The following is a 26694-nucleotide window of genomic DNA, read 5'->3' as shown; positions in this document are numbered from 1 at the left end:
CAAAAAAGGCATCGCGATTTTGATCAATGCCATCCATTGATGTCACTTGACAAGGGTCTTTAAGACCTCGTGGGAGATAGTCCTGAGGGGAGATCTCCCCCTTTTGCAGGGATTCCTCCCCCCTTTTCAAGTGTGTATAAAGACTCTCGCAATCGCCAACGTAAAGGTGGGTTTAGACTTCCATGTTATTTATGGAAACTCTGTGACAACAGTCCACATCACTCATAGATCATTGAAATATTGCCACGTCAGTAGCTAGCCACGTTAGCATAGTGGGTCATTGACAAGTGTCGTCCTTCCCACGAGCAAGTATTTCTTCTTTGTGGAGGTTTCTATTTGGATTCCTATAGCGCATGGCAATTCTGTACGCCTTGGTCGCGCGGGGGACCGTGGTTCTGGCGGAGTTCAGTGCGGCGTCTGGCAACGCCGGCACCATCGCTCGCCGCCTACTGGAGAAGCTCTCGTCTACAGTGAGAGGTGACACCCGCCTCTCCTTCGCCCAGGACCGCCATGTCTTCCACATAATGCGCACAGAGCAGCTCACCTTCCTCTGCATGTCCAACGACACCTTCGGAAGTAAGCCTCTCTCACATGGTCATGCATTTCTAGGGTTTTCTATCTGCCATGGTTTTGATTTCTAAATGGCTTGGGCCTTAAGATCTAGGGTTTCCATATGTCGCATGATCCGTATCGCCTTGGGGTTTATCTAAGTTCATATGGTGGCTGTCATGCTGGGTTATCATTTTATGATGCCAGGGTTTACTATATTTCATTCACTGCCAAGGTTTCTGCTTGTATCTATATTACTGCTATTAATGGTTTGTTATGCAATTTTCTGCTAGGGTATTATATGATCCTAACATTTGCAATCTGGTAGGGTTTCTTTAAATACCTTATTGCTGTTGGGCTATCACGTTGTGCCGCTAAATCCACCATGCAAAGATACTTGCATTTATCCCCCTTTGGACAAGGTTCAGACAACAAGGAACATGCAGATGTTTTATGATTCCACTCAAGGCAAAGCACACAGGATACCAAGACATGTGGGATAGCTGCATTGTCTCCATAGGCATCCTCAAAACGAGCCAAGTATGCACGTGCGCATCCCTCGGTTGCATGTGCATGATCCATAAATGATTCAGTTTTCTTGGCCTTGAAACGATCATGTACCAATGGATTCTTTCAGTAGATCTTCGATTCTTCTTCTTGTGCATAAATTCTTCTTCTTGTGCATAAAGAAGAGCCTGCATACGAGTAAGTTCAGCCCTTAAGGCTATGGATTCTCCTTCTTGCATTTTCTCTTTACCATGGGACGATTGTCCCACATGTTTCTGCTCCTTGTTATGCACCACATGAGTATGTGGAAGCATGCATATCATTGTCCCTACTTCTTGTGTTGGCATCTTCAACAGCCCTTAAGGCTACGGATTCTCGTGGTGGAGATTGACCTACGTAGATTGTGCTTGACATTTGCCGGAGTGGAGCTCACAATATTGGAGTCATGGCATACGACAAAATATTCCTAAAAAGGTAATCCTATTGTATGACTGCTACATTAATGTAGAGTCCACATAGCACTCTTGTGCAGTATGCATGTGACAATTCGTCTCAGGGTGACAACAAGAACAAAGGAAAATGTCATTATTGCCACAAGCTTGGGCACTACATCAAGGAGTGCCGTAAACGACTTACCAATGTAACTCCATGTTGGGTGGAAGGGGTTTTATAAAACACTTGTCCATTAATGCAGTGTTAAACACTTAAAAGTGGCCACAACCTTAAACATATGCAACTTAATTCCACAAAATTGTAAAACAGAGTGTTGTTGAAGGGCTTCCTAAATTGAGGCTCTCAAGTTGTTTTTTGTGAACTATTTCAGGGGTATGTGACATTTTTGAGGTAGAGCCCTATGCCAAGGATTTCAACAAGTTAGTGCTAGTAGTAGTACTCAATTTTGAGGAAGAGCCTTGAGAGGGATGTAAGCAATCATATTTATGCAATCTGAATTTCTACTGTAAAACTTTGAGGTTTATGTGTTAGGCTTATATTATAACCATTGAATATTTTTGGATTAACAAAACTTGTGATATTCAAGTTCTTTTTGGCTTTTAAGGAGAGTGCATTCTTTTATGTAAAACTTTGAGGTTTATGTGTCAGGCTTATATTATAACCATTGAATATTTTTGGATTAACAAAACTTGTGATCTTCAAGTTCTTTTTGGCTTTTAAGGAGAGTGCATTCTTTTATTGAAACATACTTGGGAGCATTCATGCAATTATTTTATTGGAACACATTTAGGTATCCCACACTTCAATACAAATACATCTATGTTCTGTAAATGCATACGTGGATAGATATGCATTTAGCTAAATGGACTATGGATAGGTGTGGCACTAAAAACTTTGTTGAGTAAATATATTCATGTATGTACATGGATAATTATATTTAACTATATTATCAATATATATTAGATACATGCTATGTGTGTTGATTATATGATTACATAGTTAGTGACAATAACTTCCAATATATATGTGTGTGCGTGCGCGCGTGTATGTATATACATTTGATGTGTACTAATTTTGAAGTACTGTGTGATGGGTGTTGGTAGATTAGGGTTAGGGTTAGGTTTCCTGCATAGCTAAGGGGGATGAAAGATGTCCATGATGTGATTGAGAGAGAGAGAGAGAGAGAGAGAGAGAGCTATATTAATGTCTTTAAACGACCCAAACGGTCTATGAGACCAAAATGATGTGTACATGGTGTCCATGAAATCTCGTCATGGATGAAATAAGAAAAAGCAATAATAAACTAAAACTGAAAACTGAAAGCGAAGATCTCAGACTTTGAGATTATATAAGATGAAAAATCTAGATCCTACTGTGCCAGGTATAGGGTACATGCAGCCAGTTGATATTGTGCTAATTCTTTCTATCTTTAGCAGTGCATTTGCCCTATCAACTACTTATTTGTTGTACTAATTCTTTCTATTTGCTACTTCCCTTAGTGCTAGGCTTCATTATGGCTGAGTCTGCCTTGCATCTCCGGAGGGGCCCAATGACTCAATTTCATGCCCAATGGCAATAGCAAGTGTCCAATGACTGTCCATATATAACCGATTAAGAAGAAAAATGCCCAATGGCTGAAAATGATAACACAATGATAAAATACCCTTGCCTTTAATATTTCTTCACGATGGAAGTCTTCAAAACAGTCCCCAACAGTCGGTATGCATCGTGGGCAGCCTGAGAGAGAGAGAGAGAGAGAGAGAGAGAGAGAGAGAGAGAGAGAGAGTTAGAGAGAGCAGTCACCTTTCCAATTGTAGTCCAGACAAATAACAAATGAACAGGAGCTAAAATGCTCCAGAACAAAAAGGAAAAACGACACCTGTTGGTCCCAAAGCTTGGCGCCCCTTTCGGTATTTCTTTATTCAAATTCAATGGAAAGTTTAACTGAGTACAACAAACCCAGTCAAGGAAAGTAAACCTGCATGTCCAATTTGGCAACCCTCAAGACCTCTTAGCATAGAGGATTCACATACAGATCTGTGTCCCACAAAAGCAACACACTGTGGTCTCTAATCAACCAAGACAATACAACCGGGTAGCCTTGAGCACGCATCTGGCTGTTCCATGTTCATGGCTTCAAACTCAGTCCAAGTACAAATCCACTGTCCAACTCTGTTTCCACTCTTCAAACTGCCATACCCCTCCTCTCACAAAGGGCCAGAAGAAACAACTCTGTAGTAGACATAAGCCAGTGGAAAGAAAGAGAGAAAGATATGTTCAGAGTTTACCAACTGTTATGCGCAGTTTTGCACCGGAGGGATTGACCGTACCAGTCTGTACTTGCAGTCGCCTGTGTGTGCAATTCTGTAGCACACGTGTGCACCTGTCTGTACAGGTTTGTACTTGCAGCACACGTGTGTACCTGTTTGTACTTTTCTCCTTGCAGCCGTCTCAAAACTATACTTGCAGCTGTCCTTGTGATGCGCCGCTTGTACCCTTGTGATGCGCCGCTTGTACCAGCTGTACAGGACTGAACTGTACTCGTCTGTACCCACTGGACAGGGCTGTGAGTACCGCGCTGTCTGCATAGCAGTCGCCTGTATGATGCGCCGCCAGTCAGCCTGTACCTGCAGCACCCGTACCAGAGCCGCCTGTACTGTACGACTTCTCTCCACGCGACCTGCACCAGTCTCTCTCCACGCAGCCAGCCGACCTGTTCCCTCCACGCAGCCAGCCGACTTCTCTTTTTCAAAAAGCAAGAGAGAGAGAGAGAGAGAGAGAGAGAGAGAGAGAGAGAGAGAGAGAGAGAGAGAGAGAGAGAGAGAGAGAGAGAGAGAGAGAGAGAGAGAGAGAGAGAGAGAGAGAGAGAGAGAGGCGTGTACCTCCAAAAATGGAGTAGCCTCTCCCCAAATTTATCCATAAGAATATCTAAGGCCCTAAGGCTCTTTTAAGTTTATTAAAACTTATCCCTAGGGGCCACTTATGCCTAGGGGCCACCCAAGGTTAAAACATTATAAATATTAAATCCCTTGGTCCCCCTTCACACTTGGGGATGTCCACACATGTTACCATTTGTCCGGGCACCCAAGTATGAATCGTGAAATATTTATCTTACTTACCGACCACCATGCCCACACTTGTGCTGTTCCAATTTCACAGGGTCATGACATACCCCCCTCTTGAAAAATGGCAAGCGTCCTCGATTGCAATCTGGTGATACAGCAAAACATCCAAAGTGAAAAGTACAATATGGCAAGATCAGCGTCCCAATCTCTCTAAGCCATGCATATGTAACAACATTCACTGCAAATCAATGTAGTAGTAGTCTAAGTTGTATACCACTGTGAACCATACACAACCACAACATCCAATGTGACTAGTACACATATATCATAGAAGTCTCATAAACAGATGTACTGTCAGCCATCAGTACCTTTGGGTGAGACAAAAGCTGCACCAAGCGACCTCTAGATGTCATCTGAGCCTGTTTGTATCAAGGGAGTGGAGGTGCTACCCCCCTCTTGAGCTTCAGGCAATGTTCCAGACCCATGCTCTGCTGAACCTGAATGAGCCGTAACAAGAGTCGGCTCCAACTCAAAGGCATCGAGATAAAGCTGCAAAACCTGAGGTGAATCTGCTAAGTCACCTTCCTCCATCCACTTCGCATCCATCGGTGAGTAGTTCTTGAACTTCACAAGATAGCGACGGGAAACTTTACCTCGTACCTTTCTTTCCTTATGTGCCAGTATCTGCTCTGGAATAAGAACCTCATCAAGTTCCTCAACTTCCGGCTGAGCCTCATCTGATACATCCTCAGGCACATCCCCATGGAAAGGTCTAAGTAGACTCACATGAAATGCATTGTGAATCTTCAAGCGATAGGCCACCTCACCAATCTTTTCCAATACCTGAAAAGGTCCATAATAACGCAGGCTCAACTTAGGAAATAAGCGCTCTTTACCCTTCATTTTCTTGAGCCTAGCTTTTTCAAATCGCAAAAGAACCCAATCACCCAATGCAAACTCTAATGCATGTCTGTGACGGTCTGCTGCTTTCTTTTGCTTTTGCCGAGTTTTCTGTAGTGCCAACTTAACTCTCCGATAAGCTTCATCCATGTTCTCCACATACTGATCAACCTCAAAGATCTTATCCTTTGTGTGCAAAATAGGTGGTACCTTCTTCCCTCCTTCCACAATCTCAAAAGGCACCTTGCCCCTCGAGGTATGGACTGTGTTGTTATAAGCAAACTCCACCAAAGGAAGATACTTTTCCCATTGTTGCTTGTGCTCTGACACATAACACTTGAGAAGATCTAACACTGTAGAATTAGCCTCTTCCGATTGACCATCTGTTTGTGGATGAAACGAAGATGAAAACTTGAGAGTTGTACCCATGTTGTCAAACAACCCTCTCCAGAATAAACTCGTCATCTATGGATCACGGTCACTGATGATAGATGAAGGCAAGCCATGATACTTGAAGATGTTTGCCATGAACAACTTCACCATATGATCAACTTTGATCGTCTTATGCACGGGAATGAAATGAGCCTGCTTACTGAACCTGCATATGATAGTCCAAATGCCATCATTTCCCGTTTGTGTCCGTGGAAGATCAAATATAAAATCCATGGCAATGCTCTCCCATGGTCTATCTGGAATAGGTAAAGGCTGAAGTAACCCTGGTGTCTTTGGACGGTCAAACTTCACCTTCTGACATACGATGCATTGCCTAACAAAAGCATCAACATCTCTTCTCAAGGCCGGCCAATAAAAGAAAGTCTCAACTGCTTTTACTGTGGCGTCAATACCTCTATGACCTGCATACGGTGGAGCATGACTTTCAATCATAACCTTGAGTCGTAATTGTCTGGTAACACACAATCTACCATGCATCAACAAAAAACCATCCCTGAGAGTATAATGATCATGCCGCTGATCCTCACATTTGATCATAGAGCCTTCCAAAATCCTCATCATGGGCATACTGCTCTTTCATCTCATCAAGCTCATGATGATAAGCAAGTGAAACTGCGGAGACCTGTGGCTTGCGTGACAAAGCATCTGCCACAACATTCTTTTTGCCTTCCACATGCACAATCTGGAAATGGAATATAGACAAAAAATTGACCCATCGCATATGCTTCTCAGAAAGTTTAGTTTGCGTGAGGAAATAACGCAAGGTCTGATGATCTGTCTGCACAGTGAAATCAGCCCCAAGCAAATAGTGTTTCCATGTAGAAAGAGCATGAATTACAGCCAACATCTCTTTCTCATAAACCTGCAAATGCTTCTCGGCATTATGCAATATAGGACTCTCATAGGCTATCACATGTCTTTCCTGCATGAGAACTGTCCCAATGCTGTTTCCACATGCATCACATTGGACAACAAAAGCCTTTCAGAGATCCCGTAATACCAATACGGGATCCGAAGTAAGCTTTTCTTTAAGCTTTTTAAAGGTTGTAATTTCCTGATCAGCCCATCTAAACGGAGTTGCCTTCTTTGTTAAGGCATGAAGGGGCGAAGCAATCTCAGCAAAATACTGTATGTATTGCCTGTAATAGGAACACAATCCCAAAAAGTTGCGTACATCATGCACGGTCCTCAAATCTGGCCAATTAAGAATTGCTTCCACTTTCGAAGGATCCATACGGACTCCATGCTTAGACACAATATGCCCCAAGAAGTGTATCTCTTCCAAGAAGAACTCACTCTTCTCTTGGAAGAACTCACTCTTCTTGCCATTAATGACCAGCCTATGCTTCCGGAGTTCTTCAAACACAATGGCCAAATGCTTTCTATGCTCCTCCTCTGTATGTGAATGCATAATCGTATCATCAAAGAATGTGTCCACAAACGCTCTATGAGGCCGGAAAATCCTGTCCATTATCCTGTTAAATGTGGCAGGAGCATTTGTCAAACCAAAGGCAATAACTAAGAACTCATATAGTCCAAAAGTGGTTCGAAATGCTATCTTATGCACATCCTCGGGTCTAATACGTATCTGATGATACCCGCTTTTCAAGTCTATCTGACTAAAGACTGTTGAGCCCTGTAATCGGTCCAATATGTCATCAATCCTCGGAATAGGGAATCGATTCTTGATGGTATTCTTGTTTAACGCCCTATAATCTATACACATGCGCCAAGAACCATCTTTCTTTTGCACTAAGAGTACAGGTGAGCAAAAGGGTGATGAGCTAGGCTGGATCAACCCTTTATTCAACAACTCCTGTACCTGACTCATAATTTCTTCTTGTTGGGCTGCACTAACACGGTACGACGGTCTATTTAGTGGAGTACTTCCCGGAATTAGATCAATAGCATGATCTTCTGGCCTTTCCGGAGGAAGTTCTCCTGGCAATGACTCGGAAAAACAATCTTGGAACTCACATAAGAAATCAGTCCTGTCTTTATTTAACATAGACAAATTAGATTTAGACTCATCATCTTTTGCATCCTTTACAAAAATCAAGTACGCGGAAAGATGCTTTTTCATTACTGATGAAATTGCCAAAGCTGATACAATAGGAATAGATTCCCCTTTAAGCTTTACATCCAAAATATGCTCTTTCCCTCTATGAGTCAAAGTAATCTTCCTGTTGTATGTATCCACCACCGCATGTACTCTATGGCACCATGGCATACCCAACAAAACATCACATCCATCAAGTGGCATGATGAAGAACTTCTCACTGTCCACATAACCCTGCACATGAAGCTTGAGCTTCCCAATAATAGGAGTAACGGGTTCTGCATACCCAGGACAAGCTATATTAGCCTCATACAAAGGCCCCATCTCCTCTGCGCGGATCCCAGTCGGCCAACCAAATCCGAGGTTTTTCCAGACGTGCACGCTAGGGGCAGGTGGATTGGCGAGCTAGAGTATGATATGTTGTGGATGGACATGTGTTTTTTGGTCCGCAATTGATAGCTTGTGCTTTTTGGGCGTTCCTTGCCTAATTATTGGGGGGAGGGGTACCAGTTGGGCACACACCGACAGATGGAGCTCAGGAGTGCAGAGCGCGGGAGCACCATCGTGCGGGAGGCCGTCGTCCTTGGGGGACAACCCCGGGTGGTAAGAGGACACGGGATGAGGACGATGGCAAGGCACTCACGAGAGCATGACGCTCTAGCTCGTGGCTGGGTGGGGACGGCCAAGATTGTGAGCCTCACTGTCATGGTTGGGTGGAGAGTATGCCTGCACCTAGATATGTTTCTTCCCCTTTGCCTTCTAGGGTTAAGGTTTGTTGCTTTGTCTTGCTTTCCATGGCTTGTATTGCAGGTTTCCTTCTCAGAGAGATCTCGGATTTTGACAGACTTCAAGATGTGTTGGTGCTGGAAGAGGTGCTTCTTCACCAGTACAAAATAGGCTCTCGTTGAAAGCAATTCCAGTGCCCTCTCAAGTTTAACGGTTATCCAATCCAACATGCCATTTTGTTTGATGAGGACGAGTTCACATTTGAGTGCTGCCCGCCGTCGTGAGCTTATCAAAAGGCCATGCACCTGAGGACAATTGTAGTTCTAGCAGGGGAGAATGTGATGCCTGCACATGATAGAATGGCTGGGCAGTCAATTGGACAACTACATGGGTGACGAGGTAGCCAAGAAGCAGTGCTTGGTACGCCAGATGTGAAGGCACTGGTTAGGCAGGGCAAGTTGGGCTGATGGGACTAGTTGGGCAGTGGCAGGAGGTCTGGCAGGCCAGCGGGCAGCAGGCGAACCCCTTTCTACAAGCCGATCAGGCCCTATGAATAGGCGCCCCCAGCCCCTTTCATAATCATCGAGTCAAGGTGATCAAAAGGAGTGGGAATCATATCTGCAACCAGCATGTGGACAGGACCAACCGGGTAACTACTTGAGATTATCAAAGATTGATCAATCCTTGTATTTCATAACATTTAATTAAACATATTATATGCATTAATACAAGTTTAGCATAGGATACTTGTCAATCTGTGCACGTGTTACAAGTCTTCCTTTGTGCATCTATCTCTGTTCACACTTTCATTGCGCTGGAAGACTTATGCATCTTTTGCTTGCGTAATAATATGTTCAACTAGTTCCGTGCAAGTCAACCTTTGAGCATATTAATTAAAGAAACTTGAGCATCATAAAGTTGAGTATGTGATCATGTGTGTCATGTGCCATTATGAAGTGATTTTTGTGCGTGTGTGTGTGTGTGCGCGCGCGTGCGCGTGCATGCGTGTGTGTGTTTCTGTCTTGTCAAAACATGTGGGTGTGCTGGTGTGCCACCTCTCAAGAAGCATGAATTCCGAGTTTGGGATATAATCATAAATTTCTTTCTGAGGGTTTATGGGCTAGGACAAATCATCATTGACATTTTGATCAAGTTTCTAGAGGCTGGGTACTTCCAGATTTAATGCACAGACTTAAGAAACCCATTGTGGCATGGATATGCATTTAGATAGATTTCTTTAGTATTATAATTAGTGCCATTTTTCTTCTTTTTACTCTATAAGTTTTTGGCAATGCTTTATGCTATGGTTGTGGTTGATATCATCGCTTCTCACTTTTGTTATCTATGTGGTTTTTTAGGACGCATTCCATTTGCATATTTGGAAGACATTCACATGAGATTCATGAAGACCTATGGGCAAACAACATATATAGCTCTTGCTTATGCAATGAACGATGAATTTTCAAGAGTCCTACATCAACAAATGGAGTACTTTTCTACCAACCCCAATGCAGATACTATTAATCGTGCTAGAGGAGAAATGAATGAGGCAAGTTTTGAGAGAGAGAGAGAGAGTTATATTAAAGGTCTCCTAAAGATCCAATGGGTCTATGAGACCAAAGTGATACAATGCTATCCATTGTATGTCTCATCATGGAAAAGAAAAACAAAACAAGTACAAATAACATAGCTTTTTGAAAGTAGAGGCTGATAAATGATCATGATGGGGAAGTACATGGGGTATAAGCACTAGTACAAGAGACTCTCATCGTGGAGTACATGAGAATATGAAGCATGTGAAGCACTTCATCCTCGAGTAGAGGGTATACCTCTCTCAAGTATGTCGAGCATGGGTTACTAAGTATGGCCGAGAGGTTCCCTGTCATGATACATGGGAAGGTGGTGTGATGGCAGTGGAGCATGTTCTGGATGTGGAGCTGATGGGAGGATCGTGGTTGGTGTCTTGGTGGGTTGGGGACGTTGGGTACGTAGTAATGCGCAAACCTGTTCCGAAGTGGCTCCTCGGAGACGGGGTGGAGCTGAGGTTCTTGGTGGTGGACCACCTATGGGGTCCAGTATGCCGGTATCCTCTCCCTTGGCCCGGAAGAAATTGGTGATGGTTGTTTGGCGAGGAAAGAGGGGTGGTGGCTGTGGATGACACTCTCCTAGGAGTGTATCTCTATGTCTGCGAAGCTCTAGTAGGAAGAGTCCCAGGCAATGTTGGTCTGGGAAGTCCATGATCATGGATAATGGGCCAAAACCCTCACGGAAGAGATAGTGGTACCTCCCGTAGATCTCATAGTACACTATGAGAGACAAAAGAAGAAGATACATTAACGTCTTGCAAAAGACCCAATGGATCTATGAGACAAAAGGTGTACAATGTGTCCATGGAATCTCATCATGGAAAAAAAAGACAACATAACAAAAAGAACTAACACTAATCCCTAGGTAAATGTAGATATGTATGGATCATCATCGTCATCCCTAGCATGGAAGATCACTATCCTCATCATCGTGGATACAAAGTGGGTGTAGAGGATACAGGGGTGTGAGTGTGGAGAGGGAGCTATCCATCAATGTGTTGTAGGGGTCCATAAAGGATGTCTAACATCGGTGAGGGGGTGAGTAGAGTCCCTAGATCTACAAGTCCGAGGAGAAGTTGGGACGAGAGTAGCCAGATGCTCATCAATCTGGGGCTCGTGAGCCTGGGGTGCTCGAGGTCCAAGAGGGTGAGGCCATTTGGCTCTCCGAAGTGTGGTGGCATGAGGTAGGGTTAATTCCAGTTGAGGGGCAAGATGGTGGGCCCCTTGTCGCTACTATGGTGGCCTCAATCTGAGTTGTGGGCGGAAAAAAATGGTGATGGTAAGACTGAGATGGGTGCCGGGGTCAAGGATCGTTGAATAGTAACTCTCTGTGTCATCGTATCTTCAATAGGAAGAGTCCAAGACAACGCTGATCTGGATACTCCATAACCCGTGATAATGGCCCAAACCCCTCTCTGAATAGGGAGTGGAATCTTCCCCTAATCTCATAATATACCAGGCAGTGACAAATATAATGCTCCTTAGACTCTACTCCATGGCATAATCTATAGAGTTTTCTCTCTAGGGATCCTTGTTGCTCTGCCAACCTCAATCTCAAGCCTATGGGATGAGACCTTGAGCTGACCAAGTGCTATCCTCATGGCATGACATGAAAACATCTAGGTACCTTGGCCTCAGTATGAATCCATCCTCTCTATGCCTCAGAAAATGGTCACTGTAGTATTGCATCTTGGGCGGTAGGGCTTCGTTGGGGTAATCCATATATCTCGAATGTGTAACTGTAGCAAGTCGTATCGAATTACCCGGTGCCTGTCCACGTGTGAGCTTGGTGTAGGGGGAGTCTGGGTCATACTGAAATGGGGCTAGTCGGCTCATCTGTAGTCCGTGTGTGGTGAACCATGTGAGGACAGAAGCGTACCAGGATGGATGCACCCCTTTCTCCGCTATCGACCGAGAAGACTGTAGTGCCAGGTATGGTAACCGTGACGAATCCATGGCTAGTATCCTGTGTATGTACGTGAAAGTCTGGAATAAGGTCTCTACCACCATAGATTCTCTTCTCGAATGATATGGTGAGGGATAGACGGTTTGTTGTGTATCAATCTGGATAGCATCAAAATGTGTGGACGCTCTATGCGCTGCCAATCTAATGTTAGAAATCTAGCATGGTATCACACTAAGCTAGAACATGGAGAAGAGTGCAAGAGGAATGAAGCAAAACTGAGCGATTTTTCCATTGATGTGACCCCTGAATAAATAGGGCCAAGTACAAGACATTGAGCAAGAGTGCTTATGGGATAAATGTAGAGGTGCCACATGGCACACACTCAAGACTCAAGACAAAACTGAGACTAGACAAATGTAGACTAGAGAAATAGTACACCTAGTGTGCACTTATTTCCAACACCCTCCTTAAGTGGACACTAGGAGGAAGACAGAAAGACAAGACTAGAAGACAGACATAAAGACCGATAGACTGAGAGACAAGACAGAAGACATGACAGACAAAGATCCTGAGACACCCCTCCTCAAGTGATATCCTCATATGGGTCCACAAGGGTAGGGACAAGAGTGGATCATAGACAGAGAGAGAGAGAGGCAATTAGCCAGTAGAGTGGTCCCACAGAGAGAGAGACTGTTAGATAGACATGAGAGAGTCTGACAAATAGAAGATAAATGGGGACATTGATAGAAAATGCCAAGAGAATGTGGGTAGCTAATCCACAAAAGAGAGGCATATAGACTGATAGACAGAGTGTCAGAGACATATGACTGTAAGATCACACTAGATAGACACATAGACAGAGAGACTGACTGATTGTAGATAGACAGCCTCTTGGATAGGGACAAAGATAAGTCCATGTAGACATGACATTACCCCATGATCTACATCATTGGTGATCAATGGTGGTAGATAGCATGAAAGCATAGACAAATATGAGAGAGATGGGAAGGTCTTACCATATTTGGCAGTGTCTAATCCCGTACAAGATAGAGAAGTAAATGAGGGAGAAGGGAAGGTCTTACCACTTGCTGAGGATGTGAGGCAAGGGCAGTGTCTAATCCCTAAGAAGAGAGATCTTTGTAGTTTGATATTTTCGAGAGGAGATAATAAAAAAAATTCAGAACTGAGATTTTTAATTTTCAAGAGATAGAAGGTATACTGAAAATACTTCTTAGTTGGAGTGTGCCTTGAGCTGCTGCTGTAGAGGTTGCTGGAGTAGAAGATGGAGACATAGAAGCGGCTGGAGTCGAAGATGGAGACGTGGAAGTTGGAGTGGAGGCCGGAGGAGAAGATGATGGGGGCTTCGTAGCGGCAGATGAAACGGCAGCTTTAGGCGAGCTTGCTGGACGTCGTGGCTCCATGAACACGCCGGTAAGCTCAAGTAGAGAGGCGGCAGCACCATGATGAACCCCCGCAGCAGCAAGAAGGAGACGACGGGCAGTTGTTGGCGCAGATCTGGAGTTGCAAGCTGGAGCAGAATCAACAGGCCGAGCAGAGACAAACGGGGCAGGTTGGTATGGCGGGCAGAAAAAAACGCAGCTATGGCTGCAGCAGACTGAGGATAGGGGCAGCACGGGCAGCAGCTGGAGAGGTAGGCTGAGGGGAGAAGCGGGCAGATCCAGCAGAAAATGGCGGGGCAGATGCAGGAGAAGATGGCGCAGAGAATGGCGGGGCAGAGGTAGAGGTGCGGCCAGATCTAGAGGGGGCAGCTGCTAGAGCATGGCTCTGATACCATGTTAGAAATCTAGCATGGTATCACACTAAGCTAGAACATGGAGAAGAGTGCAAGAGGAATGAAGCAAAACTGCCACATGGCACACACTCAAGACTCAAGACAAAAACTGAGACTAGACAAATGTAGACTAGAGAAATAGTACACCTAGTGTGCACTTATTTCCAACATCTACTGCTGATAAGCTTGGTGCCCAGAATGGGGATGGATACATCATTGCTGGAGTCACTAGTGTCAAAAAGCCAACCCTTCATCTTGGGCTCGTGGAAGTGTGTCTAGTGGCAGTGTCTCTCTAGGAGGGCAAGTGCAGCGTATCCCCTAGTCAATCTGTTCTGTGATGCTTGTCTCATGGAGAAGCGTATGCCGGCGCTCGTGATAGTGACCCCCAAGTAGACACATGAGTTTGCTACCTCTGCTCGGCTTCCCATGTAGGTGTGCTCTGAATGTTCCTCACACTAGGGGAAGTATAGAAGACCATGAACTTGGTCTTCCCAAGGTTAACTGACAAGCCCCTCTGCAAACAGAAGTCTTGTAGGGCATCCATATGCTTTTGTAGTCCCTCTCATGAGTCTGCAATAAGCACTATATCATTAGCATATAAGAGAATAGACACAAGTATGCTTGCTAGGGATACCCCTCCGCCTCCCACTCTGTCAATAAAGTCTGAGATCTTGTCAATGTATAGCTCGAAGAGGGTGGGGGATAGTGGGCAGCCCTGTTTCACCCCAATAGTACTAGATATCTCCTTTAAGAGTCCTCCAGGGCATCTCACCCTCCCAACCATTGACTCATATAAAACAATAATGCCCCAAATCATGTCTAATGGAACCCCAAGGATCTGTAGGCATGGTGAAGATGAGATCCAGGGTGGAGAATGTCCGCTTGAACTTTGCCTGGTCTCGTGCTCTCTGCCCCTCTCGCTCTTGCGAATGAGCTGATCTCTCTCTCTAGCACGGATCCATATAGCTTGTCCAAGGTATGGCCGATCATGATGGTCCTATGGTTATTGGGCTCCATAGGGGCTCCATAGTGTCCCCAGCTTTGTGTATGGGCGAGATGATGTGTGATGACAAAGTGTAGGGAAAGCCTTCCGCCAGTGCCCTGTTAAACATGTAAGCCAAGAGGGGTGCAAGGGTGTCGGCTGCATGTGATAAGTGCTCCGATCTAATCCCCTCATGATCGTGGGTATGGTTGTTTTGGAGTTTCCGGATGGCCTTTTCCACCATCGTTGATGTGAAGAAAGTCGATGTAGTGGGGCGAGGTTCCGGTGGGGTGTGGGAGTGGAGGCTGATTGGGAATATGGTAAAGTGATTGTTCATAAGTGTGTCAGATGTGAGGATCTGTGATGGATGTGGGTGGGCATCGTTCCCTCAACCTATGCTAGGCCTCGTTAGAGTTGCCGCTCAAGAAGAGTTGGTATATCTCCCAGTATTGCTTTATCACATATGCTCATTTTTGTGGCAAGTGAGAGAGTGGTTAATCCTTTGAGCATCATGCTCGAGGTTTTGACCAGTCACCCAGGGTGGCGGTGGGCTGGGTGGTGTACAGACAATGGAGAAGGAAAGGTAGGTGTGGTCAGCTCCAAGAGGGCATGTGGGGTGGTGAACTCAAAGATGAGTAGGGGGTCCCGTAATATAATCCACCGTGCTCAATCCTCCACTATAGGAAAATCTTGTGAGTTTGCTAGATAGGGGCCACTATAAAATTACAAATAATGAGACCATGCCGAGAACGCAACTCCAAGAGGTGCCTCCCATATCTAGTGATAGGTCCAAGGTTCTGAGAAACCTGCTGCAATCCTGTGCTCTCTTGGTCAAGTGACTGTAGTCTGTCAGGGTCCTCAAAGCTATATAATTGAGACTTGGTCCTAGCGTTGAAGAGAGAGAGAAAGAAAGAAAGAAAGAAAGTTGTATTAACATCTTCACAAGGCCAAAATGACCTATGAGACCAAAAGGTTACATCATATCCATGAGGTACATAATCTTGGGTACAAAATAGTAATAAAGAAAGATAACAAAAATCTAGAACTTTAAAATCTGATCTAGGTACATGAGCAGAGAGCTCTCATATCACCCTAATACATCCCTCATGGGCCGCTGTGACAGTGCTCAAGGTGGTAAAACTGAGCTGGCGCGAGAAGGTCCTGCGATGATGGGAGATGATGGCCTAGATCTTCCTGTGGTGGCGTGGCCGTGGGCGAGGGCCATGGGGTCTGGGGCGTCAAGCTCTGCATAACTCAGTGGCTCTGTCGAGTGTCACACCTCTCGGCCGAGCGCCTACACTAGCCTGTGGTCTGGATATGATGGGTGGATTGGCCCTCGGAGTGCTGGTATGGAAGAAGTCAGTGAGAGCTCTTTGTGCTGGTCCTCGAGCAAGTACAGCTGATCTGGATCTCACTAAGGACTCCCTGTGTCTAAGGAGCTCTAGAAGAAAAAGTCCCAGGCATCTCTGATCCGGGAAGTCCATGATCCTGCAAAGTGGTCCGAACCCAGTCGGAAGAGGCAGTGGAACCTCCCCCGAATCTCATAGTACACGGGGCATCGGCATATGTAATGGTCCTCTGTCTCGGGCTCTGTGTGACAGAGTTGGCATATCATGTAATGGTCCTCTGGTGCGGCCGCCGTAGGCCCATATCTGGCAGTCTCCACTCTCAGCTCGTGGGACGAGGTGCAGATCTGGCCGATCGCACATCTCACCCCAAAGGATAGGTGTATGTCCATGTAGTGTGGACGGATGATGAACCCATCCTCTGTCAGGCATAGAAGGTGATCTCTGTAGAAGGCCATCTTTGTCCCCGGTGGACGACTAGGTGAACTCCATGTCCTCTGAGTATCCAATCTGACAATGTCCTTCCTGATAACCCTGTTCCGCTCTATGTGGCTGAGAGCAAATGACGGGGCCTCTATGCTGTACTGGAAGGGGGGGAGTGCCTCCATCTGCATACCAGCACTCTGTATCTCCCTCAAGTGTCAACTGTCTCGAGGACTCCAGGGCTAGTTGGGGGTATCTATCAAGTGGAAGCTCCCATAGCCTATCCGAGTATGTCACTGTTTGGAATAGAGCCTTTGTCACTATCGGTGCATCCCCCATCTGTGCCCGCACAATCTCATGTGGCACTGATGGTTTACTCCTAATCATGCGTGAGATCATCGCCACTAGGGGCCTCTCCATCGGCTTCCACCCATCGGCCGGCTCTCTCCTCTGTCTCCTCCTATGGTATAAGCTAGGACCCCAGATGGGGGCACCATACAGTAGTGCAGGTGTAACTAGAGTATCAAATAGCCAAAGCTTCGTCCTCAGCTCCTGAAACTGTATCTGTGAGCATTGCCTCACTAGCGAGCCAAGGGCTGCATATCCCCTCATCAATCTAGCATCGGCCGCCTTCTGCATTGAGAACTAAGGTCCAGCAAAAGTGATCCCAAGGTATACATACGAGGTAACATACTCCACAGGCTCTCCACTGTATGTAAACTGTACTGCAGATCTACTTATCCACTGTGAGGAGGTGTTAAAGATCATGACCTTGGTCTTTCCAAGGTTCATAGTAAGGTCCCGGTCCTCGCAAAAGGCTTGTAATGCATCCAAATGCCTCTGCATCCCCTCTGGTGAATCAGAAATAAGAACAATATCATCTGCATACAAGAGGATCGGTATCAGGACTCCTGTCAAATGTGCTCCTGGTCCTCCCTGTCTGTCTATGTAATCCGAGATCTCGTCAATGTATAGACCAAATAGAGTAGGGGACAAGGGGCAGCCCTGCTGCACCCCGATAGTGCTGTGTATGATCTTTGAGTCACCTCCTGGAGCTCGTACTCTGCTTGTCATAGAGTGTAATGATCCCCCACAGCATCTCTGCTGGCACTCCCATATCTTGCACTCTCCTCATCAGTCTAGCCCGTGGGATAGTATCAAAAGCTTTGCGGAAATCCACAAAGCAGCAGTATATCCATTGCCCATGAGCTCTCCCCTCCTCAATGATCCCCCGTAGTGTAAAGATATGATCTAGTGTGGAGTGCCCTCTCCTAAAGCCTGCCTGCCCCGGTGCTCTGAGTCTCTGCTCCTCGGACCATCTACTAAGCTCATGCTCCAAAATCGAACCATAAATCTTGGCCAAGGTGTGACCAATCATGATAGTCCTATAGTTGTTGGGGTCCATGGGGTCACCTGCTTTCAAGATAGGTACAATAGTATTTGATGACCAGCTGACGGGGAAGCCTTCACATAAAGCCCTGTTAAACATGTGAACCAGTAAAGGGGCTAGCGTGTCTCTAGCATGGGAGAAATGCTCGGTGAGGAGTCCATCATGATCCTGTGCTCTCCCAGTCTGCATCTTGTCAATAGCATCTCTCACCATGCTGAGGTGAAAGAAGGAAGAGTGTGGGGGACGAGGTTCGGGTGGATGGGGGAGAGGTGGCTGCTCGGGGACATGGTAGAGAGAGGTGGCATAGGTGTGGCAGGTGCTGGGTGAAGTAATCGGAGTTGGAAGGCGATGATCTTGGAAGATCCTCCTTACAGTCCCTTCCAAGAAATAGTTGGTATAGCTCCTGCTCAAGCCTTGCTAGGTAGGCTCTCTTCTTTCTCCGTGTGAGACGTCGAAAGATCACTCGCGCTTGCTGGTGAGTGGTGGATCCTAGTGCCATCTCCCGATGTAGACGGGCTCGGGTATCACGACATTCCTCGTCGTACCAGCTATTCTGTGGGACAGTCCCTCTTGGTGATGTAGGGGTGGCTCTGGAGTGTGGGAAGGCGGCTGCAGTGGACATCTGGAGGGTGGCTGAGAGGTGTGTAGTAAGCTCATCAAGTGGGATGTGGGGGTCGAGGTCGGAGAGGATGCGGTAGACGTGATCAGAGTAGATGGAAGAGGTCTCTCTGGTGAACTGGTATCTCGGACGGTGATGGGGCAAAGCAGGTGGTTGCATGGTGTATCGGCATGTGAGTGAGAAGGCCAGGTATGCATGGTCGGCTGCAACACCGATGGGGCGAGGAGAGATGGTAAACTCCGAAATGAGTGGGATCAAAGAGAGGGATCCCATTAGGTAGTCCACTGTACTAGCTCCATGTCGGAAGGGGTAGGAGGTGAAGGAGTTGGATCTAGACCATCTAGCCAAGCCATTATAAATGGCTAGCCTATGAGCCCTGCCGAGGGCTAAGAGATACTCTCCATAGTCTGTGCGGGCTGCTGTATCCTGTGATGTCTGCTCCAGATCTGTACCCATCGTGTCAATCTCCTGGTACATGGGATCATCTGTCTCAAAGAAGGGTACCTGTGCACCTACGGTGTGGGCATTGAAGTCTCCAGCCAGGAGGATGTCCCTAGACTGGAAAACTTCATGATGTCACCATAAAGGGGCAGGTACGGGGACTCTTCATGGGTGGCATACTTAGAATTGGAGGGTGCAAAGTAACACACTGCAAGGTAGATGTCTCGGGCCCTCTCTGTGTGGATCCTCACCCACAAAAACCGTGCGGCCTCATCCCGTCCGACCACTTGTATCACATGTTGAAGCTCCTCCCTGTATAATAAAGCCACCCCTCCCGATCCTCGGGTACCCCCTATTGTGCGTGGGTGTGGGCGGTGAACAGACTCCCATCTGTATCCTCTCACCTTTGGAAGCCGACTCCCCTGGCACTGATGAGTCTCTGTGTATAAGACCAAGTCTCTCCCTCTAAATGTCTCCTCGAACAGACCTGCATCTGTCCTCAAGGCGCCATTGCAGTTCCAAACCGCAATCTCTAGCTTGGTCTCATAGGTCTCGCACTGTCATTGGGCACTTCGCTCGGTGATGATCACCCTCCCATCTCGGTACACTGCCCATTTCCCTGCCTTCCGTGCATCCAAGATGCATGGCATGCATTCCCTCCTGTGTGCCACCTGTGCTAGTGTGAGATCGTCTTCGAGGTAAGTCTTTTCTTCTTTTAGTGCCCGCCTTTTGGTAAGGAATGCTTGCCTCGCCTCCAACCCTGCAAACTTGAGGATGAGTGCGCGTTCCTTGGTGGTGTCTTTGCTCACCCTCCATGCCTCGACGAAGGGGGTATGAGCAATTTCTAGCTTTCTGCATAGTGCTATGGCATCCTCTCTCGGCGAGGCTCCTTCCTTCCATCCCACCACTCTCACATTCAATGCCCTAATCTTCCTTCTTTTCTCCTCGTCAAGTGTGTCATTGATGATGTTTGGGGATGATGGTGGGTTCCGTTGCTTCTTGGCAACCTCAATCCAACTGCCTGCTTCTTCCACTTGTTTCTGTGTCTTCTTAATCACCTCGGCCCATGTGGTTGCCTCGTTTTCCTTCTTCTCCTCTTGTTCCCGGAGGGTCTTCATCATTGAGGAGCACAGAACACAGACAAAAAAGTGAAGAGAGAGAGGGCGGGTGGGGAAACGGGGGCGCAGACAGAAAAGCACAGAAGCGAAGAGAGAGAAGGCGCACAGAGAGAAACGGGTGCAGAGAGAGAGAGAGAGAGAGAGAGAGAGAGAGAGAGAGAGTTATATTAACGTCTTCAAAAGACCCAAGGGTCTATGAGACCAAAATGATGTGTGCATGGTGTCCATGAAATCTCGTCATGTATGAAATAAGAAAAAGCAACAATAAACTAAAACTGAAAGCTAAGATCTGAGACTCTGAGATTATACAAGATGAAAAATCTAGATCCTACTATGCTAGGTGTTGCATGTGCGGAAGCCTTGTTGTACTGATCCACAGCCCTAAGCTTGATTAAGAACAAGATGCTGATTTAAACATGATTAAGACAAAGGAGATAAAAGAGAGAGAGAGAGAGAGAGAGAGAGAGAGAGATTGGTGTTAGATTTTTCTTTGTATTATATGATACAAAAAGGTTGCTTTAATGCTTGCACATGGTTTAGGCCCTTGTCCAGCCCCAAAGGGGTTGACCTCTGGCCCCTACATGATATCTACGTCAACTTCTATGCTAGATGAAATGATGAATGAATGACCTGATTTGTTGAATTATGCCTTATGCTTATATATGTGTGAAAGGAAGCTGGTCGGGTAGTCCAGAAGACTGTCGGCCTGCTGCTGGACAAGATAATAAGAAAAATCCCTAAAAATGTTGGGCTTAATTGCCATATTACCCACACTTGATGCCCTTCCTTCTGGCGCTTGGTTGCCGGCTGCATAGGACCCTCTGATGGTTGCCGACAGCGTTCCATACCCTTTCGTTGTGATGATGATGATGATGGTGATGCTGAGGCTGCTAATGATGCTGATGCTGATGTTGAGGTTAATGATGATGAATACTGATGCTAATGATGCTATTGATGATGATGGTTCTGATGAAGACGATTCTAATACTGGAGATGACCTAATGTTGTCCTAATTGATTATCGTAATCAAGGATTAATGCTGTTCATGCTGGAGATTAGCCATGGCACGAGCGTGCACGTGACATCCTCTCCTGCTAAACTTGACGGGGTAGACACTTTGTCATCCTTCCTCGGATTACTACTGACTTTGACCTGCTTTGATATTTTTGTTTGAACACCTTCCACTTCTTATCTCCACTTCCAAGTCTTGCTGAAGAACTGAGCATCTATTCCATTGCTATTTTACATGCCTGCTTTTCCCTCACCCTTAACACAATGGTGGTCACCTGCCGGAACTGATCATGCCTGTTGCTAGGCCTTTGGAATTGATCTGAGAGCTTAATGATGTATTGGTTCTGTATACGTACCCTCAAGGAATGCTTCCTCTAGCTTCGCCTGTTTGCAGACCACTCCTTTTGCTACCATGCTGCATTCTTTTGTTTGAACTGTGCACCTTCCTTGGGACTATGCTTAGTGGCTGAGCTTGAATGTTGTGATACCAATGTTGCATGCGCGGAAGCCTTGCTGTATTGATCCACAGCCCTAAGCTTGATTAAGAACAAGATGCTGATTGAAACATGATTAAGACAGAGGAGAGAGAAGAGAGACAGAGATTGGTGTCAAGTTTTTCTTTGTATTATATGGTACAAAAAGGTTGCGTTAATGCTTGTACATGGTTCAGGCCCTTGGTCAGCCCCAAAGGGGTTGACCTTTGGCCCCTACATGATATCTACTGACTTTTGTGCTAGATGAAATGATGAATGAATGACGTGATTTGCTAAATTATGTCTTATGCTTATATATGTGGAAAGGAAGCTGGTCAACTACTCCAGAAGGCTGTTGACCTCCTGCTGATGCTGGACAAGATAATGAGGAAAATACCTAAAAATGCTACGCTTAATTGCCATGTTGACCACACTTGATGCCCTTCCTTCCGGCGCTTGGCTGTCGGCTGCATATTACCTTTTCATGGCGATGATGATGATGATGGTGATGATGATGATGGTGATGTTGAGGTTGCTGATGATGGTGATGTTGAGGTTAATGATGATGATTTGATACTGATGCTAATGATGCTATTGATGTGGCCAATTGATATTGTGCTTATTCTTTCCATCTTTAGCGGTGCATTTGACCTATCAACTACTTATTTACTGAACTAATTCTTTCTATTTGCTACTTCCCTTAGTGCTAGGCTTCATTATGGCTGAGTCTGCCCTGCATCTTCGGAGGTTTGACTGAAACTCAGTACAAAGGGCTTTGTGTGAATATATGCTCTTTTGTGTGTGTGTGTGTGTGTGTGCGCGTGCGTGTGGAGTGCATGTGTGAGAGCATATCTTGATACAGAGTAATAAACACACTGTTGGGCACTGATGACGTTAGTGGGGATGTCGTAGTATCTAGTCCATACTATGTAGAATGGGGTTGATAGTTATATAGTCTTGTGGGTTGACTACCATGAGTATATAACATGCACTCTCCTAAAAGGTGAATTTGGGCATGTTCCTGGATTCATCTAGGTATATAATTCAGCCGTATTAGTGGTTATGCAGATTTCACATTGTAAAGTTTTCGTCCGAGTTGCGGCCAGTTGATATTGTGCTTATTCTTTCTATCTTGAGCGGTGCATTTGCCCTATCAACTACTTTTATGCTGTACTAATTCTTTCTATTTGCTACTTCCCTTAGTCTAGGCTTCATTATGGCGGAGTCTGCCCTGCATCTCCGGAGGTTTGACAGAAACTTAGTACAAAGGGCTTTTTGTGAATATATGCTCTTATGTGTGTGTGTGTGTGTGTGTGTGTGTGTGGAGTGCATATCTTAATACAGAGTTCTACACCCACTATTGGGCACTGATGACGTTAGTGGGGATGTCGTAGTATCCAGTCCATACTATGCATAATGGAGTTGATAGTTATATAGTCTTGTGGGTTGACTACCATGAGTACATAACATGCACTTTCCTAAAAGGTGAATTTGGGCATGTTCTTGGATTCATCTAGGTATATGATTCTAATATTGTAGATGACCTAAATGCTGTCCTAATTTATTATCCTAATCAAGGATTAATGCTGTTCATGATGGAGATTAGCCATGGCACGAGCATGCACGTGACACCAAGTATAGGTTACAATAAGTGATGAGATATGAGAGAGTTGAATAAAACAATCAATCAATCCTTCATGTCAGGCAAGGGCACATTTGGGATGTCCATCATGGGTGATACAAGAAGGTTAGAGATGTTGATAGTCTGCTAGAGATGTTGATAGTCTACTGCGAGGATGAGGCTACTCAATGGTGGGCCAAGATCCGGGGATGATGAGCTTGGGGTGGTCGGGATCTGACGGGGCAAGGGCGTCTAGCTCTTTGGAGTGTGCATGCCCAATCTGATGCGACTCCAATCCCATGGGCCTGCTGTGAAGGGGCACTATGGTATAGGCTTCTGTATCCATTGTGATGGGCTCTTGTGCCTCCTATCAACGTGTAGGTTGGAAGAAATTGGTGATGGTAAGTTGAGAGGAGGGCTATTGGGGGCGAGGATCTCTGAGTAGTGACTCTCTGTGTCGGCTGAGCTCCAGTAGGAAGAGTCTGATCTGGGTACTCCATGATCCTGGAAAAGGGTCCAAAGCCCTCTAAATAGACAGTGAAATCTCCCTCTAACCTCATAGTAGATCGGGCACTCGCAAACATAGTGCCCCTCGGACTCAACCCCTGTCTGACAGAGTCTACATGTCCTATCCTCTCCGGGTATCGGTCCAGCTCTGCCAGTCTCTATCCTCGGTCTATGGGATGATACCATAAGCTTGCCAATGGCTATTCTCAAAGCATGGGACATGAAAGCATCGAGATAACTTAGTCTCTGTATGAAACCATCTGCTGTGAATATCAAGAAATGATCTCTGTAGTAGTACATCTTGGTAGGCTATGGATTATGGGCCTACCGGTGTGATGCATGTGTTACGCGTGTATAGAGTATGGAATGTGGATTGTAGAGAGATGAATATGGGTGTTGTTTTCTAGCATTGAATCATTGTTTACATTGAATAATAATGAATCCAGTGTGTTTTCTTATGAGTCATGTTTTTCAAGTATTCTGCATGTTGAAATAAATAGGCTAAGCAGTAAGACCTAAACACTTATTTCTTGTACTATTGTACATTTTGTTTGAGACTTTTTTTTGCCGTTTCAAAAAAATATGAAACTTTTGAAACGTTTCTAAAACCCATTTCAAATCAGGCGTTTTTGAAACTCCTGGTAACTATGTCTGTGACACTCTATCAACTCACATAATAAATTGGGTCAGCATTTAAGTTTCTTCTTTATGCTTTAATGGCTGTGCTGCTACAGTTTTGTATGCACATCGTCGACGTGCAAAAGATGAAATCATGCTCATAAAACCAAGGTTACATCCGTATGTATGTACCTTATGATAAGGTACATTTTAGTGTATAGTATTGTACCACACGGTATGGAACCGTATATGGCCAAAAAAAAAATTGGTTCCCCTCCCCCCCCCCTTTCTAACTGGCCTTTGGCCCAAGATCCTACCGCTCGTAGGCACATGTTTCTAGCTGCTTATTTATCCACCTGTAGGCGATGCAATGAAGTGGATTCATGATTGAGCGCTCTGCAATGTGCAGGGATAGTGACACTAGTGACTAGAACTATTATTTTTTGGCTTCGATAGTAAATTGCCCTTTAACTTCTAAATTTTGATTGATTGCTTATAGTATGTAATCCGTGGCATTTGAGTCATGGGTACTGAACGTTTGAGTGATTCCATTTCATGAAACCTATTTATGCTTTTGTTTACTGATAGCTCTCATTTTTGGTAATTGTGTTGTTCAGAAATGAGTTGTTTTTTAGAAATGAATTGTTTTTCAAATTTAAAGTTTGCAGTTTTTCATTCATTTTTTTGTATATATATACACTATATAGTATATTTTTTATGTTTTTACATACCTTACGTACCTCAAAATCTCAACCTGTACTTGAATGCGTACCTTACTTACTTGATTCGTACCGTACCTTACGTACCTTTCCACCTTGCATAAAACCCTACACCCTATCAAAATCAGCCAGTTGAAGTGAAGGACACCTCAAGTACCATCAAATTACGGTAGATAGCAATATGTAATGCCTTGGCTAGAGGCACAGAAACACACGCACTTAAAACACAGATTTAATCACACTTAGCAAAAATTGGCTTCTCAAGAAGTTCTCACCCCTTGAGTATGGGGGCAACTACATCTCGGTCTCCAATTTTGAAACCCACTCTCAAATTATTTGTGGTGATTTGAGAAAATGTAGAAATTTTGGGGACGTAGTGATGGCTGGTTGGGAACTTCTACGAGTCTCAATGCTACTTATCAGGAGTGTTCTTGCCCTGACCCGTGAACTTGCCTCACAAAGGTTTCTATAATTGTAGGATTGTCAGTGTAGGACACAATTTAAGAGATGAAAACTGATGGAGCTTAATTGAGCTAGTGTAATGAACAGGTGCGGGCTGTTATGGTGGAGAACATAGACAAGGTTTTGGATAGAGGAGAGAGAATAGAACTTCTAGTGGACAAGACATCAACAATACAGGACAATTCCTTCCGCTTCAAGAAGCAGTCACGGCGTCTCCAACAAGCACTTTGGATGAAGAACGCTAAACTTCTGTAGGTTTCATCTTGGCACTTCTTGTCATTTTAGTTTTAGCAATCTCGTATTGGAAGGAGTTGTTAACAAGTTAAGACGAGGGTGAGGTTTTAGTGTTGATTTTGTTTTGTTTTTGTTTTTGTTTTTGCAGGGCGACCTTGACTTGTATTATATTAATTGTTTTATACATAATTATAGCTATGGTATGTGGTGGCCTTGCTCTCAATTCATGTCGCTCGACCTGAAACACAACAGGTAGTGTTTCACATGGTCTTCAAGCAGGCCATTTTATGAGTCTTTTGCGGTTGCCAAGTATCTCTCATCCATCATGCTGCTACACCAAGCTGGGACACACTCCTTTCACGAAGCATTTGCAAGTGTGCTTTTGGTTAGTTTGTTTAGTGTCCCAGCTGGGCAGGTAAGCATCCGGTTATGTCCCAGCTGGACTGGTGAGCAGCCGGGTTTGTCGAAGCTGGACTGGTAAGCAGCCAGGTTCAACGCATAAAAGATGTGTCCATCAGTCCCATATGTAGATTTTGAATGTCAGCTTTGAAGGATGTGTATTACCAGTAGGTGGAAGTGGCCTTTTGTCACAGTTGTGTTTTTTCCATCAGTGGTCCTTGTTAGAGAGGGATTATTGTAGTTCTCTTGTTTTTTGCACAAACTTAGTGTAGAAGTCATTCTGCAAGCATATTTTTAACAGAACTGCTGCTAATAAAGTGTGCATTCAGAGTATC

The 26694-nt window shown here is 45.2% G+C and overlaps 1 protein-coding gene across 1 annotated transcript; it reads left to right on the top strand.

The window, feature by feature from the left end:
* The first annotated feature begins 330 nt into the window (after positions 1–330).
* On the top strand, positions 331–26694 carry LOC147633417 (vesicle-associated membrane protein 714-like). Its single transcript, XM_086806487.1, has 4 exons — positions 331–576; positions 10071–10261; positions 25814–25977; positions 26109–26694. The coding sequence occupies exons 1-4, from the start codon at positions 354–356 to the stop codon at positions 26200–26202; spliced, it is 672 nt and encodes a 223-aa protein (XP_086662613.1). The 5' UTR covers positions 331–353; the 3' UTR covers positions 26203–26694.

Source organism: Cibotium barometz, chromosome 12 (genome assembly GCF_041138505.1).
Source record: "Cibotium barometz isolate CiBa-2024 chromosome 12, ASM4113850v1, whole genome shotgun sequence".
NCBI lineage: Eukaryota > Viridiplantae > Streptophyta > Polypodiopsida > Cyatheales > Cibotiaceae > Cibotium > Cibotium barometz.
The sequence above is the reverse complement of the archived record's forward strand: the minus strand, read 5'-3'. Positions and strand labels throughout refer to the sequence as shown.

Excerpts from the sequence above, each read along its gene's own strand:
- LOC147633417 (XM_086806487.1), top strand. The coding sequence starts at position 354 with ATGGCAATTCTGTACGCCTTGGTCGCGCGGGGGACCGTGGTTCTGGCG. Across the intron at positions 10,262-25,813 it reads CTAGAGGAGAAATGAATGAG|GTGCGGGCTGTTATGGTGGA; the intron begins GCAAGTTTTGAG and ends TGTAATGAACAG. Across the intron at positions 25,978-26,108 it reads ATGAAGAACGCTAAACTTCT|GGCGACCTTGACTTGTATTA; the intron begins GTAGGTTTCATC and ends TTGTTTTTGCAG.